The sequence below is a fragment of the Dromiciops gliroides genome, chromosome 4 (genome assembly GCF_019393635.1).
Source record: "Dromiciops gliroides isolate mDroGli1 chromosome 4, mDroGli1.pri, whole genome shotgun sequence".
Classification (NCBI taxonomy): Eukaryota; Metazoa; Chordata; class Mammalia; order Microbiotheria; family Microbiotheriidae; genus Dromiciops; species Dromiciops gliroides.
This window is the reverse complement of record NC_057864.1, coordinates 149,147,487-149,165,012: the sequence shown is the minus strand read 5'-3', so window position 1 is coordinate 149,165,012 and position 17,526 is coordinate 149,147,487. Positions and strand designations below refer to the sequence as shown.

The window sequence follows — 17,526 nt, the reverse complement described above, 5'->3', positions numbered from 1 at the left end:
TAGTATCCATATAATATACACATTTGAATGATTTTGGTGAATTTGAATGTTCTTTCCCAAATATAATTTTATTTAATTTTATTCTCTCCCCTCAAATTGTAATAGTTGTTCGTATTTACTATTATTGATTTAAGGAACTCAGTAACTACCATTATAACTTATAGTAGCAACTGATACTGTAGAGAGGCATTCTTGTGAAATAGGTAATCTATTTTGCAAGTTTGATTCTGTTCATGGGAATTTGAGGTAGAAATATATATATATATATATATATATATATATACACACACATACATTTATATATATATATGTATGTTCTCAAATAACATAATTGAGATATTTAAGTAGACAAAAAAAAAAGACAGTTTTTAAGGAACTTACATTCTAACCAGGGAACACACACACACACGTATGTATATGTGAGATTTGATTATGCCCCTTTGTGTGCATTATTATTTTTTCCCAGTAAATTTTAAGAAAGCCCTAAATTATGTTTGACTGAATTAGAATTAGAATTCTCTTTGATGATTTATTGATCAACATACTTTAAATGGGTATATTAAAAGCTTTTAAAAGAAGTATTTCCTTTGCATTGCAAAATTGCATCTGCAATTTTATGAATCAGTTCCTCATGGGTTTCTCCAGTGGATATTTCTATGGATGTCAGGGTTTCAAGAACAATCCTTTATTAGTGTGGTAGGAAGAAAATAGATACATTTCAACGGTAGCTGTTGATTAGACTATTTTTTTGCTAATTTTAGAGGGTTTTTTCCTTTAAATAATTGTCAATCTAAATCCTTTTTAGGACATTTGTTTCATTTATTGATTCTCATTGCTACCTTTTCAGGGCTTCAAGAATATGTGGAAGCTGTGTCTTTTCAACATTTCATTAAAACACGTTCACTAATCAGTGTGGATGAGATCAACAAACAATTGGTATTTATATCAGAAGACACTAGAGAAGAAAATAACACTGTAAGGTTTTTTGGTTTTATGCCATTTTTGTTTACCTTTTTGGATTTGTGTTATTTATTGCAAAAAAAAAAAAAAAAAGATTTGTGGAGGCCGGGGAGGTAATTAGAGATCCATTGTTGTTTATCTACAATGGTAATAATAATTACCGACCTGTGTGGTGTTTTACAGTTTTCAAAGTACTTTTCCTGCAGTATCTCATGTGATCCTCACAACCCTGTGAGTTAACTACTGGCGAGTATTATTATCCTTGTTTTATAGATGAAGAAAATAAGACTCAGAGAGGCACAATAACTCCTCTAGTTGTATAGTTAGCATGTATTGGAGGTAGGATTGATACAGAATTTGTGGAAAAAATGATTCTGTGCTTTGTGAAGGATCGTGGGGCATGTGGAAAAATATCATCTTCTGACTAAAATAGGCTAAGCAAAAGGAAAACTTTATTATAATTAGAGCTACTAGGAATATTTGCATCCTGCAGAGAGCACTTAATGATGAAATGAAGGGATTTTTCCATAGTACCATATGAAATGGAAAATTGGTGGACAAAGAGAAGAAATGAAAGTAATCAGAAATTTATTCTGTTAGCAGACAAGCTATGGTTTTGCTGTGGCAAGTAGAATTCAATTTCTAACTGTTCTTTCCCTACCCAAAATTTTTAAACCCTTTTTAGGAGATTTTTTTAAAGGGAAATAAGTCAAATCCACAATATTCAGGCATTCCATTTTATTGATCTTTGCAGTTATGTTTACCCTCTTTATCTAAAGTGGCATAAGATATGGTAATATCTTAGCAATTGGGGTCTGTTTAGATTTTTTAAACACACATCTTGTCTCTCCCATCAGAATGTAAACTCCTTTAAGGCAGGGACTGTTTATATCACTAATGCCTTAATCACACTATTATTGAATTTAGTCACAAACAATCACCCTTCACAAGATTTCTCAGTTTGGAGTGAGAATATCCTGGGTGAATGGAGAAATTTTTTTTACTTGGTGAAATCTCTAGCAAGTATCCAGATGATTGAAGTTTCTTAACCCTATTATGTTATTATTCAGGCTTATGATATATTTCCTGAATTCATCTCTTTACTTCCTCTCTACATGAACCTTAAAATATACTTCAGTTGTAGTATTGATTTTGTTTCTGTCTTCTGTGCTCAAATGCTCTCCACCATGCTTCCCACCTCTGGTCCTTGGGTTTATTCATTATTGTTATAATAATAGTAATAGTAAACCTATATGCTGTATGTGTGCCACATACTGTGCTAAATGCTTTACAAATATTATCTCATTTGCTATCCACAGAAACTGTGGGAGGGCTGTAATTATCTCCAGTTTATATTTGAGGAAACAGGAAAACAGGTTAAGTGACTTGTCCAAAGTCACATGACTAGTATCGGGCTGAATGAAAACTTAGTTCTTCCTGGCTGCAGGCCTAGTACTCTATTCAATGTGCTATCTCACTGCCTTTAAACATATCTTCCTTTTAAAAAAGCAAGGTTTTTTCTTTTTTTAAAAATTTTTAACATTCCTTTCTTTTTAAATTCTGAGTTCCAAATCCCCCCTCCCCTCCCCTCCTCTCCACATACTGAGAAGGCAAGAAAAATGATATCAGTTATACTTGTGAAATAATGCAGAATATATTTCCATATTAGCTATGCACATTAAAAAAAAGCAACAACAAAAAACAAAGTGACAAAGCCAGTTTGTAAGCAGAGTCCATCAGTTCTCTCTCTAGAAGGTAGATAGCATTTTTTCATCATGGGTCCTTTGGAATTATCTTGAATCATTGTATTGATCAGAGTAGACAAGGTTTTCTCAGTTGATCATTGTTACACCATTGCTATTACTCTGCACAATGATTTCCTGGTTCTTCTCACTTCCCTTTGCACCAATTCATATAGGTCTTTCTGTGTTTTCTCCAACCTCCCCCCCCATTTCTGCTCCATCACAATCATATGCCACAGCTTGTTCAGCCATTCCCCAATGATGAGTATTCCCTCAATTTCTAATTCTTTACCACCACAAAAAGAATTGCTACAGTTATTTTTATACATATGTGTCCTTTTCCTTTTTCTTTAATCTCTTTGGGGTCTAGGTCTAGTGGTGGTATTGCTGGGTCAAAGAGTATGAACAATTTTATAGCCTTTTGGGCATAGTTCCAAATTGTTCCCCAGAATGATTGAACTTGTTCATAATACCACCAGCAGTTTATTAGTGTACCTATTTTATCTTGATTCCTTCAACATTTGTCATTTCTGATGGGTGTATGGGGGTGTTTCAGAGTTGTTTTAATATGCATTTCTCTAAGCAATAGTAATGTAGAACATTTTTTATATGACTATAGATAGCTTTGATTTCTTCTAAAAGTTGCCTGTTCATATCCTTTGACCATTTATCAATTGGGGAATGGCTCTTATTTTTATAAATTTGACTCAGTTTCACATACATACATACATACGCATGTAATGATTGGAATGATGCCACCTGCTGGGGACTTACTGTAGGAAAGCTCCAACATGAGGGGAGGACCTCTGAGGGCAGGACCATGCGGCTTTTATTTGCCGTCACTTCGACATTGGCTGGTGGGAGGAAGAAGGGGGGAGGCTGGCGCTCTGACTTGCTCTCTTTCCTGAGGACTCTGGTGGAGAAGGGAGCTAGAAATGTGCTCTCCCTTTAATAGATAGATAGATAGATGAATCTAGGCCTTTCTCTTTCTCTTTACCAAATTCTTATTCTTCTTAATAAATGCTTAAAAGTCTAACTCTTGCTAAAGCTTATAATTTACTGGCAACCACTCACTAGATATTTTAGACAGTATAGCTAGAATTTTAGCCCTTACATGCACAAATACATACACGCATACACTTATACATATATACCTATTTATTTGTTTATTTGAGAGAGTGAGGGGTTTGTATTAGATGAATATCTAAGATCTCTTACACCTCTAAATCTGTAATCCTATATAGTCTGGTGTGTAGTTTCCTCTTTATTGTCATAAGCCTCTATATATTTGCTCACCTCCCAAGTTTTCAGTGGTGCTTCTGACTTTTCTCCTGTGCCATTCTTCTAGCTCCAGTCTCCTCATACGTTATAATTCCTCTCTCTCATTTTTATTCTTTGTTTTCACTTTGCATCCTTTCTCAGTTAAAAAAAGGAATAATAGCCTGGAAAGTGGACAAACATTCCTCAAACCCCTTTACCTTTTCTTTGAAGAATATGGATAGTAGTTACTTGGCTGTGGTAAGACACATTGAATTCAGGGCACCTTAAAATTCTTACTCTATCCTTATTGTAAGTATTATTCTTAGTCTTTGCCCTTTTTTTGTTGTTGTTTTTTGTTTTGTTTTTTAGTGAGGCAATTGGGGTTAAGTGACTTGCCCAGGGTCACACAGCTAGTAAGTAAGTATTAAGTTTCCGAGGCCAGATTTGAACTCAGGTACTCCTGACTCCAGGGCCGGTGCTCTGTCCACTGCGCCACCTAGCTGCCCCAGTCTTTGCCTTTTTTGGTAGTCAATTCCTTAGAGAACGCTTTGGCATACTACTTACACGGGCTTCACTTAGGAGTTGCCACTCTATTTTCTTTATTAATCCCTCAACTCCTTAATATCTACACCCAATTTCCTTTCCCTTCTGTCACTGATCTCATCTTGCCAATTTGCATTACCTTCCCTTACCAGTTACCTCCTTGGAGGTCTATTTTTTTCTTTTTTCTCAAGTGCTCCTTTTTTTTTCCTTCTTAGGTCCTTCGGATTAAGTCCTTTCCTACTCTTAGAAGGACATGTATGCCTGGAAAAGGAACTTGGTCAATTATATAGCAAGAATGAAAGTTAACAGATGAGTAACATGAATACAACACTGGTCTCCTGAGATACTAAAAGTGTCAGAGGAAGACCTCAGGCATATTTGAGTGGATCCTTAGTGTCTAAAACAGTGCCTGGCATATAATAGGTACTTAAATGCTTGTTGATCAGTCCTTTGTGAGGATTTACAGACATGAACAAGAATTGCAGAAGATAAGGAGGGGTGTGTGTTAGGGGTATTGTGGTCAATATCAATGGAGAAGGACCAGTGACTCAGGCCACTGATCACAGATCCATCTAAGTAAAAAAGTACCAAGAAGAGACTTGTAAAGTCATTAAGCCTCTTTGTTTAAGAGTACTGTCATTTTCTTCTTTTGCATGGCAAATATTGTTTGAAATATAGTCAGTTTATTTGGTTTAATTGTTTTTAAAAAATAAAAGTGTGGTATAAAGGATAAAGAGTCATTCTTAGAGGCAGGAGTTGAAGGCCCATTTCTGACATATGCTGGCTGATAACTCTGGACAAATCACTTAAATTCTCAGTGACTCAGGCAATTATCTTTAAGATTTTAAGTTACAGAGCAGGTATTGATTTTCATTGGTAGAGGGGTTTCCTTATTGGGGCTTCCCAGTAAAGTGAGATAACATATTGTAAAGTGTTTGGAAGTAATGTGTGTGCTAACTATAAATTTATTGTTTTTCACTGTTTTCACAATTTTCTTTCTGTGTGTACTTTTAAAAAATAGATCTCCTCAGATATAGATGATAAATCCCTCTGCACTTGGAGCCTGAAGGTGACACCTGTTGATTATCTTCTGGGTGTGGCAGATTTAACTGGAGAATTGATGAGGATGTGCATCAACAGCGTGGGAAATGGGGACATTGACACCCCTTTTGAAGTGAGCCAGTTTTTGCGTCAGATTTATGATGGGTTTTCGTTTATTGGTAATACAGGACCTTATGAAGTATCTAAGAAATTATACACACTGAAACAGAGTCTAGCCAAGGTAGAGAATGCTTGCTATGCCTTAAAAGTTAGAGGTTCAGAAATTCCAAAGCATATGTTAGCAGATGTGTTTTCAGCCAAAGCAGAAATGATTGATCGTGAGGAGGGTATTTCATAAAAGAGCAATACTTAACTCTTGCCAGTGTCCATAAGGGAGCTCAGTTTGAAAGACTGTTATTTAGTATTTCATTTTACTTTTCGTGGCTTTTATTTAGTAATATTTTCAGTTTTACCTGACAAAATGATTTGCACTGTTTTAAACTCTGTACATTGCTGTACATAAAATTGATGAAATGTTTTATTCCACCTTATCTCCTGTCTTAAAATTTTTTGGCATATTTGGCTGTCTGAGCCTCCCAGTGACCAACTACTACTGTCTGTCACATATCCCTGTGAGGTACTTATTTCATAGAGCACTCACTGCCATTCCCATTATAGTTAACTGTTGAATTACGGATTGCATATTATTTTGTTAAGTCATTAATAATTTGAATTGGTGATTCTATTACATCTAAAAAGGGCTTTCTAGCCTCACATTTTGTCTTAAACATCTTATTTAAATATCTTGCACCAAACCCCATAGAAAGGATTTCATGTTTAAGCATGGTACCAAAGGCTTGGAAAAGCCATGACCTACATAGGGAGAGTAGTTAAATAGCAAAGAGAGTTCACCGAATTTATGTGAAATGGTAGCAGTGAAAATCGACATTGTCTTCTGATTAATTAGTCGATATGGATTCATGTGTTTCAGTAACACATCTTTCAGAACAACACACTTGTGCCAGCCATCCTATTTTAATTTGGAATCTATCATCTGCTCTTAATCATAAGGGAGCTGAAATTGAATTAATGCTAAAGGTAATGTGTATTATGAAGTTTGGGCAGAATAAAATATTTTCACATGGAATTGAAATGTTTGCCAACAGTTGATTAAAAAAAGAAGTAGGAGAGCTGGTTAAATATTGTTTGCTAACTATTATTACAGCTAAGCTTTTATTTTGACCATCATGCATTTTACTTTGATTTATCTTAATGCCTGCCTATTTTGGCATCTTAGAATCACTTTTTAAAATAGCAATGAAATATTCTTGTAGGTTACAAGATTTAATTCATTCATAACTTCATAGTTGTCCAGCTATATTAATTGAAATATAGGAGATTACCAAAGAAAAATTATCATGTATAATTCAGCAATAAGACATTGCAGTTCCAAGTGCTTTTAGCAATAGTATTAGTCACAGAGCCAAATCCTGTAACTAATCCCCTGGGAACTAGAATGGTGGTCCCTTTTATGCCAGTACTATTTAGAATTGGAATTGACACACTAAAATTAGGAATAGCTAACTCCCTGTGATCTTGACATAGGCCTAACACAATTGATATAGAAATTTCCATTTGAGTTTGAGTTTTAAGAACTTTGGTCAAGAAATGAATTTTGGGAAACTGGCCCTGACTATAAGGGCTGCTTTCTCTCTATCAACATTTGAAGGGAATGTGGAAATATTATGTGCCTAATGTCAGGTCTGTTGTGTATGTTTGTTTATTCAAATAAACCTCTGTTACTATGCCATAAGGTACTCTGCCCACATATTCCCCTATTACTATGTTGTGTTCTTTTCCCTTAAACCACTTTGCATTACATTACTAATAATTGTTTACCCTTTTACTTTCATCATTTCCATGTAAAAAATATTGGATTGATAAAGGATTGTTTTGTGAATGTTTAAAATGAAATATTTTGAATAAAACCATTTTAAAATATAGAAAAAGCTTCTTTCAATCATAAAAATCATAACCACTTTCTACAGAATTTATCAGAACTGAAACCATGTTGGGGGCTGGACCAGTGTGGCAATTGGGGGAAACTGAGTCAAGATGTATGCTGCTGCTTGTATTAGGAATCAGCATTTACCTCATTGCAATATTCTAAATATCTTAAAGTGCTCTATGGTCTTAGTTCATTTAAAAATATTTTGCTCTGGCAACTACATCCATGTAAAGTTTTTATTTTATTTTAATTTTTTTTAAGTGAGGCAATTGGGGTTAAGTGACTTGCCCAGGGTCACACAGCTAGTAAGTGCCAAGTGTCTGAGGTCACATTTGAACTCAGGTCCTCCTGACTCCAGGGCCAGTGCTCTATTCACTGCGCCACCTAGCTGCCCCCATCCATGTAAAGTTGTTGGGGGAAAGATATTGGTGTAAAGGTTCATGTTTTACATAAGGGAAACACATCTGAGGTGAAGAGATGATTAACTTGTTTAGGGTCTTATAGCTAGTAGGTGGAATAGAAGCTGGATCATCTTGTTCCCTAATTTATTTTTCATATTCCCTAGACCGTAAGTGACATGATTCACAGCATTGCAGCCTGTAATATTCCATTGTGCCTGAACCAGATTAAAATGTATTTGGAAAATGTTCAACAAAATACATAAAAATGCAATAGAACATAGATAATGTTAATATGTAGTTTTCGGGGTTTTTTTTTTTTAATATGTGGTTTTCAAAGTCATGTGACCCACAGTGATCCTTGTGTATGGCTTAGTGGCCCTGTTTCTGTTTGAGTTTGATACCACTGCACTAGACCACTACTGCCCTACTGCTATGTTTTTCATAACCCCCCCCCCAAAAAAAATCAGATACATTTTGATTAAATGGATAATCATAATAAAAATGGAATAAACTGCTGAATAATTCCAAATACAGACCTATGAAGTCATCTCTTAGCAAATGCTTTACCTTCCTAACTGGGAAAGCAACAACATATGTAAGTACAAAATAAATATGAGGATGAGAAATACAAAGTTGTTAAATATAAAGTAGTTTCAAAGGGAAGGCACCAGTAGTTGGGATCAGGAGAGACTTCTGCTAGAATGCAGTGACTGACCCAGTAATACCATTATGGTTTGGAGTCATATACTTAGTATGTGTCAGAGGCAGGATTTTAAATAAGGTCCTCCTGACTCTGAGGACTCCTCTATGCACTACTTCACACAGCTCTGTTGCTAATGTCCTCCAGTAGTAATGTTCTAGCTTTAACAATTTGGAAGTCCAAATAAGCTGCCTGTATTTGTAATAATTTAGTAGCAAAATGCTGTGGAGAGTTAGCTATCTCTAAATTCAAGGTAGTTGATATGACTGCTGCATGTAGGGTCAAAATATATCATTATCCCTCCATTCTTTTCAAGACTGCCTGTGTCTTATGCAGTTAATAAACCTTTGGTGAGGAGGAAGAGAAGGATCTTGAAAACATGGAACTATTCAAAGTGTCTTGCAGTACAAGAACCTGCTAGTAATTCCTCATCGTTTGAAACAAAGATACCGATGCCATTGATTCTCCAAGTAAAGGTGACAACAAAACCCCTCTGAAAGCTGATAGAATAACATGGACCTCTAGCAAAAGAGATCAATTAGTCAAGATGTTAAGAATTATAAAAGACACTGAATTAAAAGAAGGCACAAGGAACAAATTGAACAGCTTCTAGAGTTGAGTATGTTAAAAAAGGACAACAGGTAAGAAATCATGAAAAAGTTTTTTTGTTCAAAATACCTTTCTCCCAAACAATTGTATCACAGCCGGTTTCCCAAATGACAAATGTCAGCAAAACAAATTGTTCAGCAAGCAACACCTTTTTTTTTAATTATTTTTTTCCACTGAGTAGAAATCCACCTTCTTTGAGAGAGAAACAAAACCCTTTTTATGAACATGTATAGTCAAGCAAAACAAATTTCCATGTTGGCCATGTTTAAAAAAAAAAGTCTCCTGCTACACTGACTACATCATATCACCTCTCTATCAGGAGTTGGGTAGCATATTTCATCATTAATCCTCTGGAACCGTGATTGGTTATTATGTAATAAAAGTTACTAAGTCTTTGCAATATTGTATACACCAACGATGATGTATTGACCTATAAATTGTTCACCTGTCTCTGCTTTTTCACTCTGTAGTTCTTACAAATCTTCGCAGGTTTCTCTGAAATCATACCCCATCATAAATTTTTTTTTTTGGCAGGGCAGTGAGGGTTAAGTGACTTGCCCAGGGTCACACAACTAGTAAGTGTCAAGTGTCTGAGGTCAGATTTGAACTCAGGTCCCTCCTGTATCCAGGGCTGGTGCTTTGTCCACTGTGCCACCTAGCTGCCCCACTCCCCCATCATCATTTCTTACAGCATAATAGTATTTTATAGCATTTATATACCATAACTTGTTCTCAGTCATTCCCCAGCTTATGGGTACCCCTTTAGATTCCCATTCTTTGCCACTACACAAAGAACTGCTTGCTTGCCTTTAGTCCACCCTCAATTTGTGACCTGGAACTGGGTAGTGAATGGTACTGTTACCAACTGGCATCCATTCCCATACCCTAAAAAAGGCCAGACCCCTCTATGCTAGATTTGGAACCTCTTGGTCCTGGTGCACAGCTTCTCTCTGCATCAGAATGTTTCATGTAGCCTGTTCTTGGCTGGGCCTTGTCCCCAGTGTCCACAGACCTATCTTATTATGCTGACTTGAGCTGGAAAAATGACTCATTATGATTTCTTTTTCTTGTATTTCCTCATCAGGATTCAGTCTAGTATGTTTTCTAGATAGGTTTGGAGGAATTTGGGGGTGTGGGACGGAGCTTGCTGCACTTCCTGCTATTTTGCCATCTTGGCTCTGTTCATTAAGCAACATCAATTTTCTCATTTTTCGTGGAATTGCTGATGTTCCTGGGACTAATCCAGAATAGATGATGTCATCACAGATGTGTTCTATGGATGCTGAAACCATCTGCCTCTTGGCGTTTTTTAAAATTTATATTTATTTGCTCACAAAAAATATTTATCCTTTTAGGGTTCATTTCTAATCTAATCTGTGCGATGGAGCAAAATTTCACAATTCTTGTTATGAAAGAATTTATACATTTAAAATTGCAGTAGTTTAAAAAGAGAGGCAGAAGAGTGAGACAAGTTCAGGAGACCTGATTTTTAGTTTTGTAATTGCTACTAACTAGCTGTGCAAACTTGAAAATATCATTTAACATCTGTGACCTTCAGTTTCCTCATCTGTAAAATGATGGCTGGACTGAAATCTCTTGTTCCTCTTATTCAACACTTTTTACTTTACAGTAACATTAACATACCACAATTTGTTTGGCTATTTCCCAATAGATGGGTACCCCCTTTATCTCTCAATCTTTGCTTCTACAAAAGATATGGCTATAAATATCTTGGTATCTATTTGACCTTTGTTTCTGTCTTTGATCTTTTTGGGAAATGTGCCCAGTAATGGCATCACTGGGTCTAAGTGTATGAGCACTTTTTAAACTTTTCTTGTATAGTTTCAAATTGTTGGAGGTAATGAACTAATCCATAGCTCTACCAGTAATGCATTAGTGTTTTCCCATACTCTCTCTGACATTAACTATTACTGTTTTTGTCATCTTTGCCAATTTCCATAATATGTAGTAATATTTCAGTTGCTCTAATTTGCATTTCTCAGTGATTTGGAACAAATTTTCATAAATCTCATGTAATTTTCAGTGTCTCTATTATCAGTTTTAATTGGTAGTGAAAAAGTTTATATTCTGAGATTTGCAAGATGCTTTCCTCACAGTAGCCCTATCAGGTAGATAGCATAAATATTATTCCCATTTTACAGATAGGGAAACAAATTCAAAGAGGTAACTTGCCATGGCCACAAAATTAGTAATGGCAGAGCCTAAATTTCAACCCATTTTCACTGTGGCAGCTGATTGGATGTCTCTTCCCAGAAGCCCCAACTTAACAGGCCCTCCAGCTCTTCATTTCTTCTAGACTGGTTTCCATCAATTGCCCTGTCTTTGCAGAGTGCCTTTCTCCCTCTTCCCCTTTTTAGCTTCCTTTAAATGTCGTTTCCCATTACAATTTAAGTTCCTCAAGGGCAAAGACTGTCTTGCTTGTATTTGTATTCCTTGCGTGGTGCCTCGCACATAGTAAATGTTTAATAAATGTTTTTGTTGTTGTACATCACTTCTTTATCAATTTGAGGGACTCTTGACTATGTAAACCATAAATTTGTTTCCTAGTTTTCCCCAACCTGGCTCAGTTTCTTATACTCCAGATTTCTTTGCCTCAGCCCCAGGGTCTACCTTCACTGGCAGTTCCAGACTCAGCAGTCTCCTTCTCTGATTGGTAAATCCATCCCTCAAATCTCCATCTGAGGAAGCACCATACTTACAGCCACACTTACAACTCAACTCAGTCCCTGACTCTCCTACCTCCGCTCTATTATGTGTTGTCTCCCCTTATAAGCTTGAGGTCAAGAGTCATTTCTTTGGAGAACTTAGAACATAGAACTTTTGTGCCTTTCACAAATCTCCTATCAACTGAATGGATCCTTGAGCATCCAACATGTGTAGGTTTAGACTGTGTATTATTACTTACTCCTTAATAAAGAGGAAAGAACATACACCTTTTTATGTTGTTGAGTTGTTTTTCAGTTACAACTGGTGTTTTCTTGGCAAGGATACTGGAGTGGTTTGCCATTTCATTCTCCAGATCACTTTATAGCTGAGGAACTGAGGCAAACAAAGTTAATTGACTTGCCTAGAGTCGCATAGCTAATAATTCTCTGAAGGCTGGATTTGAATTCAGGAAGAGGAACCTTTCTGATTTCAGGCCCAGCACTCCATCTACTCTGCCACCTGACTGCCCTTCACTTTTTTAAATGTATCATCTGTCAAGAGTGTCATTTGAGGGGCAGCTAGGTGGCGCAGTGGATAAAGCACCAGCCCTGGATTCAGGAGTACCTGAGTTCAAATCCGGCCTTGGACACTTGACATATACTAGCTGTGTGACCCTGGGCAAGTCACTTAACCCCCATTGCGCTGCAAAAAAAAAAAAAAAAAAAGAGTCATTTGAGAACACATTGTGCCTTTCTTTTCTCCTGTGGTAAAAATGTGTTCCATGATATACTTACCTATTCACTCTTCCTAGAATTAGTATCCTTTTTGTATTATTTATAGGCTGATTATACAGTTTGGGTCTAACTCTTTCCTCCTCTAAAAGCACTATTCTAGGCACTGTGAATACAAAGACAAAAAAGGAACTAATTCCTGGTTTCAAAGAGCTTACTTACTTGTCAGCAGTATCTAATATTATTTCCCTTCTACCACTAACCTTTTATCTTGTCTTACCTATTTTTTTTTTAACTTACCTTGTCTGGTAAGTAAAGTGCTTACTGGCCTTTTCATGATTTTCCTTTTTACTTAACTATATTTAGTGAGAGTGAACAAAATCTGAAGGAAAAGTAAAAACAAATTAATTCATTTTGCTGTTCCTTGGAAGATCTGGTAGGATGAACATGGAAGATGCTAGAATAATTGATTATGGCCTCAGTGTACATGTTTTCTGTGAGACAGGAATACTCCCTTAACCCTATAGGGGTTAGTATTGATTATGAAGTAATGCCTACAGCAAGTTATATGAACTCAAAACTTTGGTGGATTTTTATTTTAAAAATGTCTGTGTCTCTTAAACAGATAATCAAAGCAAATTAACCAGCGTTTTTCTACAACAATTTATGACATGCTTTTGTGACGTTTTTGTAATTTCCTGGCTTCGCTAGAATACTGTTGGCTCTTTGTATTACTTATTTGGCTCAGATTTATTTACCATGCAAACTAGCTGTAGATTGACTAGCTTCTAAAGAGGCCATTGTAGACTTGGGGAAATCAATCTGTGTAAGCCATTGGTAACAGAAGAGTGGTGAAAGAAGAACTTGACGTCAATAATTAGGAGGAGAAAATTGTGAAGGAATTTGGAGAACTTTAGAATTGTGGAGAAGGCCAGAAATAGAATTTGGGGAATAGAAATTTGGGTGAATATGAAAAAAAGTTGAATGAAAGTGATGTGAAGGAAGAGAAAAACCAAGGAAAAAAAGATCTTGAAGAGAATTTGAAGAGGGAAAAGTAGTTATTAAGACAAGGTAAGTAAAAAAAAATAGGTAAGACAAGCTAAGAGAATAGAGGTAGAAAGGAAAGTTTATTAGGTATAGCTAACAATATACAGTTATTAAAAATTATAGGTTCTAAACAAAACTAATATAACCAAGACTATAAGGGAAGCAGAAAACTGGGAAAGAATTTTTGAAACAAGTATCTCTGATAAAAGCCTCATTTCTCAAAATATAGAGAATGGAGTTAAATTTATAAAAATACAAGTCATTCCCCAATTGATAAATGGTTAAAAGGATATGGACAGGCAGTTTTCAGACAAAGAAATTAAAACTATAATAATGAAAAAATGCTCTAGATCACTATTAATCAGAGAAATACAAATTAAAACAACTCTGAGGTTCCGCCTCATACCCATCAGAGTCGCAAATATAAAAAATATAAGGAAATATTGGGTGTTGGAGGGGATGTAGGAAAACCGGGAGGCTAATCCATTGTTGGTGGAGTTGTAAAGAGATCCGGTCATTCTGGAGAGCAATTTGGAGCTAGGCCCAAAGGGCTATAGAACTGCATACCCTTTGATCCAGCAATACCACTGCTAGGTTTATATCCCAAAGACATCCTCCAAAAGAGAAAAAAGATCTATTTGTACAAAAATATTTATAGCAGCTCTTTTTGTGGTGGCTAAGAATTGGAAATGAAAGGAATGCCCATCAATTGGGGAATGGCTAAACATGGTGGAATATGATGGTTGTGGAATATTATCGTGCTATAAGAAATGACAAGCAGGATGATTTTAGAAAGGCCTGGAAAGATTTGTATGAACTGACATATCATGAAGTGAGCAGAACCAAGAGAACATGCACAGTGACAGCAATATTTAATGTTTGATGAAGAAATGTGAATGACTTAAGTATTCTCAGCAATGCAATGATCTAAGACAGTCACAAAGGACCAGTGGTGAAGCATACTATCCACCCCCAAAGAAAGAACAGATATTAATTGAATACAGACTGAAGCATGCTGTTTTTCACTTTCATTTTTCCTTTTATTTAAGTTTTCTTATACAAAATTACTAATATGACAATATTTTACACAATTGCACATATATAACCTGTATTTGACTGTTTACCACCTCAGGGACGGGGAAGGGGAAAGAGTGAAGGAGGAATAAAATTTAGAACTCAAAACTTTAAATGAAAATGTTTTATTATTTTCAAAAAAGGATATAAGCTCTTTGAAAGCAGGGATTGTTTCATTTTTTGGTCTTTGTATTCCCAGTGCCTAGAATAGTGCCTGACACACATTAGGTACTTAATAAATACTTGTTGATTTGATAAAGAAATATGTATTAATAGAGGGAATCATAATCACTTTTTTGTGATTATTTTTTCCACTTTAAATATTTTATTTTTTCCAATTAAGTCTGAAATTTAACATCTGTTTTTTAAAATGTTGAATTCCAAATTCTCTCCTCTTCCTTCTCTCTCCTCCCACATTGCCAAAGCGAGCAATTTGATATAGATTATACATGTGTAGCCATGCAAAACATATTTCCATGTTCGTCATGTTGTGAAAGAAAAGACAAAAAAATTGAATTGTATTCTTTGATCTGCATTCAGACTCCATGAGGAATCCGAAGGTGGATAGCATTTTCCATCATGAGTACTTCAGGATTGTCTTAGATAATTGCATTATTGCTGAGTATAGCTAGGCTATTCACACTTGATCATCATAAAATATTGCCATTACTATATATAGTGTTCTGGTTCTGTTCACTTCATTTTGCATCAGTTCATGTAAGTCTTTCCAGGTTTTCCTGAAAACATCCTCCTTGTCATTTTTTATAGTACAACAGTATTCCATTACAATTAAAAAAAACCCATAACTTATTCAGCCATTCCTCAATTCTTGGGCATCTCCTCAACTTCGAATTCTTGGCCACCACATAAAGCACTCCTATAAATATTTTTGTAGTTATAAGTCCTTTTCTTTATTTTAAATCTTTTTGGGATATCAACGTAATAATGCTACTGCTGGGTCAAGGGATATGCATACTTTTTTTAGCCTTTTGGGCATAGTTCCAGATTGCTTTTCAGAATAGTTGAATTAGTTTATAAAACTCCATCAACAATGTATTTGTGTCCCAATTTTCCCACATCCCCTCCAATACTGATCATTTTCCTTTTCTGTCATGTTAGCCAATCAGATAGGTATGAGGTGGTACCTCAGAGTTGTTGGGGTTTTTTTTTTTTTAGTGAGGCAATTGGGTTTAAGTGACTTGCCCAGGTTCACACAGTTAGTAAGTATCAAGTGTCTGAGGCCAGATTTGAACTTAGGTCTTCCTGAATCCAGGGCTGGTGCTCTATCCACTGCACCACCTAGCTGCCCCTCAGAGTTGTTTTAATTTGCATTTCTCATCATTAATGATTTAGAGCATCTTTCATGACTATAAATAGTTTGATTTCTTCATCTGTAATCAAAATAATCCATTTTATATCCTCTTTCTTATTTGTCATAAATTCTTCCCTTACCCATAGATTTGACAGGTAAACTGTATATCCCCTAATTTGTTTATGGTATCATCCTTTATGTCTAAATCATGTACCCATTTTGACCTTATTTTGGTATATGGTGTGAGATGTTGTTCTATACCTAGTTTCTAAACTGCTTTCTAGTATTCCCAGCAATTTTGTCAAATATTGAATTCTTACCCCCAAAACTTGGATCTTCGGGTTTATCAAATACTAGATCACTTATGGTCATTTACTGCTTCGTATTGTGTACCTAATTGATTGCACTGATGCCCCATTCTATTTCTTAGCCAGTACCAGATTGTTTTGATAACTGCTTTATAATACAGTTTGAGATCTGATGAGGCTAAGTCAACTTCCTTCACATTTCTTTTCATTGATTGCCTTGATATTATTGTTTTTTGTTCTTCCAGATGAATTTTTTTTTACTATTTATCTAGCTCTATAAAAAGATTTCTTGGTAATTTTATTGGTATGGCACTGAATAAGTAAATTAATTTAGGTAAAATTGTCATTTTTATTATATTGGCTCAGCCTACCCATGAGCAATTAATATGTTCCCAGTTATTTAGATCCAACTTCATTTTTGTAAAAAGTGTTTTGTAATTTTGTTCATATAGTTCCTGGGTTTGTCTTGGCAGGTAGACTCCAAAGCATTTTATATTGTTTGCAGTTATTTTAAATGGAATTTCTTTTTTTATCTCTTGGTGCTGGACTTTGTTGGTTATATATAGAAATGGTTATTACATACGTGGGTTTATTTTATATCTTGCAACTTTGCTGAAGTTGTTAATAATTTCAACTAGTTTTTTAGTTAATTACCTAGTATTCTCCAAGTATGCCATCATATCATCTATAAAGTGTGATGGTTTTGTTTCCTCATTGCCCATTTTAATTCTTTCAGTTTCTTTTTCTTTTCTTACTGCTATAGCTGGGACTTATCTAATACAGTGTTGGATAATAGTGGTGATAATGTACATCCTTGCTTTACCCCTGATCTTATTGAGAGGGCTTCTGGTTTATCCCCGTTAGAGATAATGATTGATGATGGTTTTAGATAGATACTACTTATCATTTTAAGGAAAGCTCCATTTTATTCCTATGCTTGCTAGTGTTTTTTTTTCCTTTTAAAAATTAATTTTTTCCCTCAGGGCAAAAATATATTACTATATCCACTTGAGTATATATGTTATTCCCTTTTTGAGCCAATTCTGATGATAGTGAGGTTCACTCACTCCCTTACTCCTTCCCCCTCTTCCCCTCCCCTCCATAAGCGTTTTTCTTGTTTCCT

General features: G+C 35.5%; 1 protein-coding gene across 2 annotated transcripts in view; it reads left to right on the top strand.

The window, feature by feature from the left end:
* TSNAX (translin associated factor X) overlaps positions 1-7,548 on the top strand; it is a 29,364-nt gene extending 21,816 nt beyond the window's left edge. For both annotated transcript variants that reach the window (XM_044004075.1, XM_044004074.1), the window contains exons 5-6: positions 848-975; positions 5,527-7,548. In XM_044004075.1, coding sequence (XP_043860010.1) covers positions 848-975; positions 5,527-5,904 — 506 coding nt within the window. In that variant the 3' untranslated portion in view covers positions 5,905-7,548. The remainder of the gene's footprint in view (positions 1-847; positions 976-5,526) is intronic.
* Positions 7,549-17,526: the final 9,978 nt, after the last annotated feature.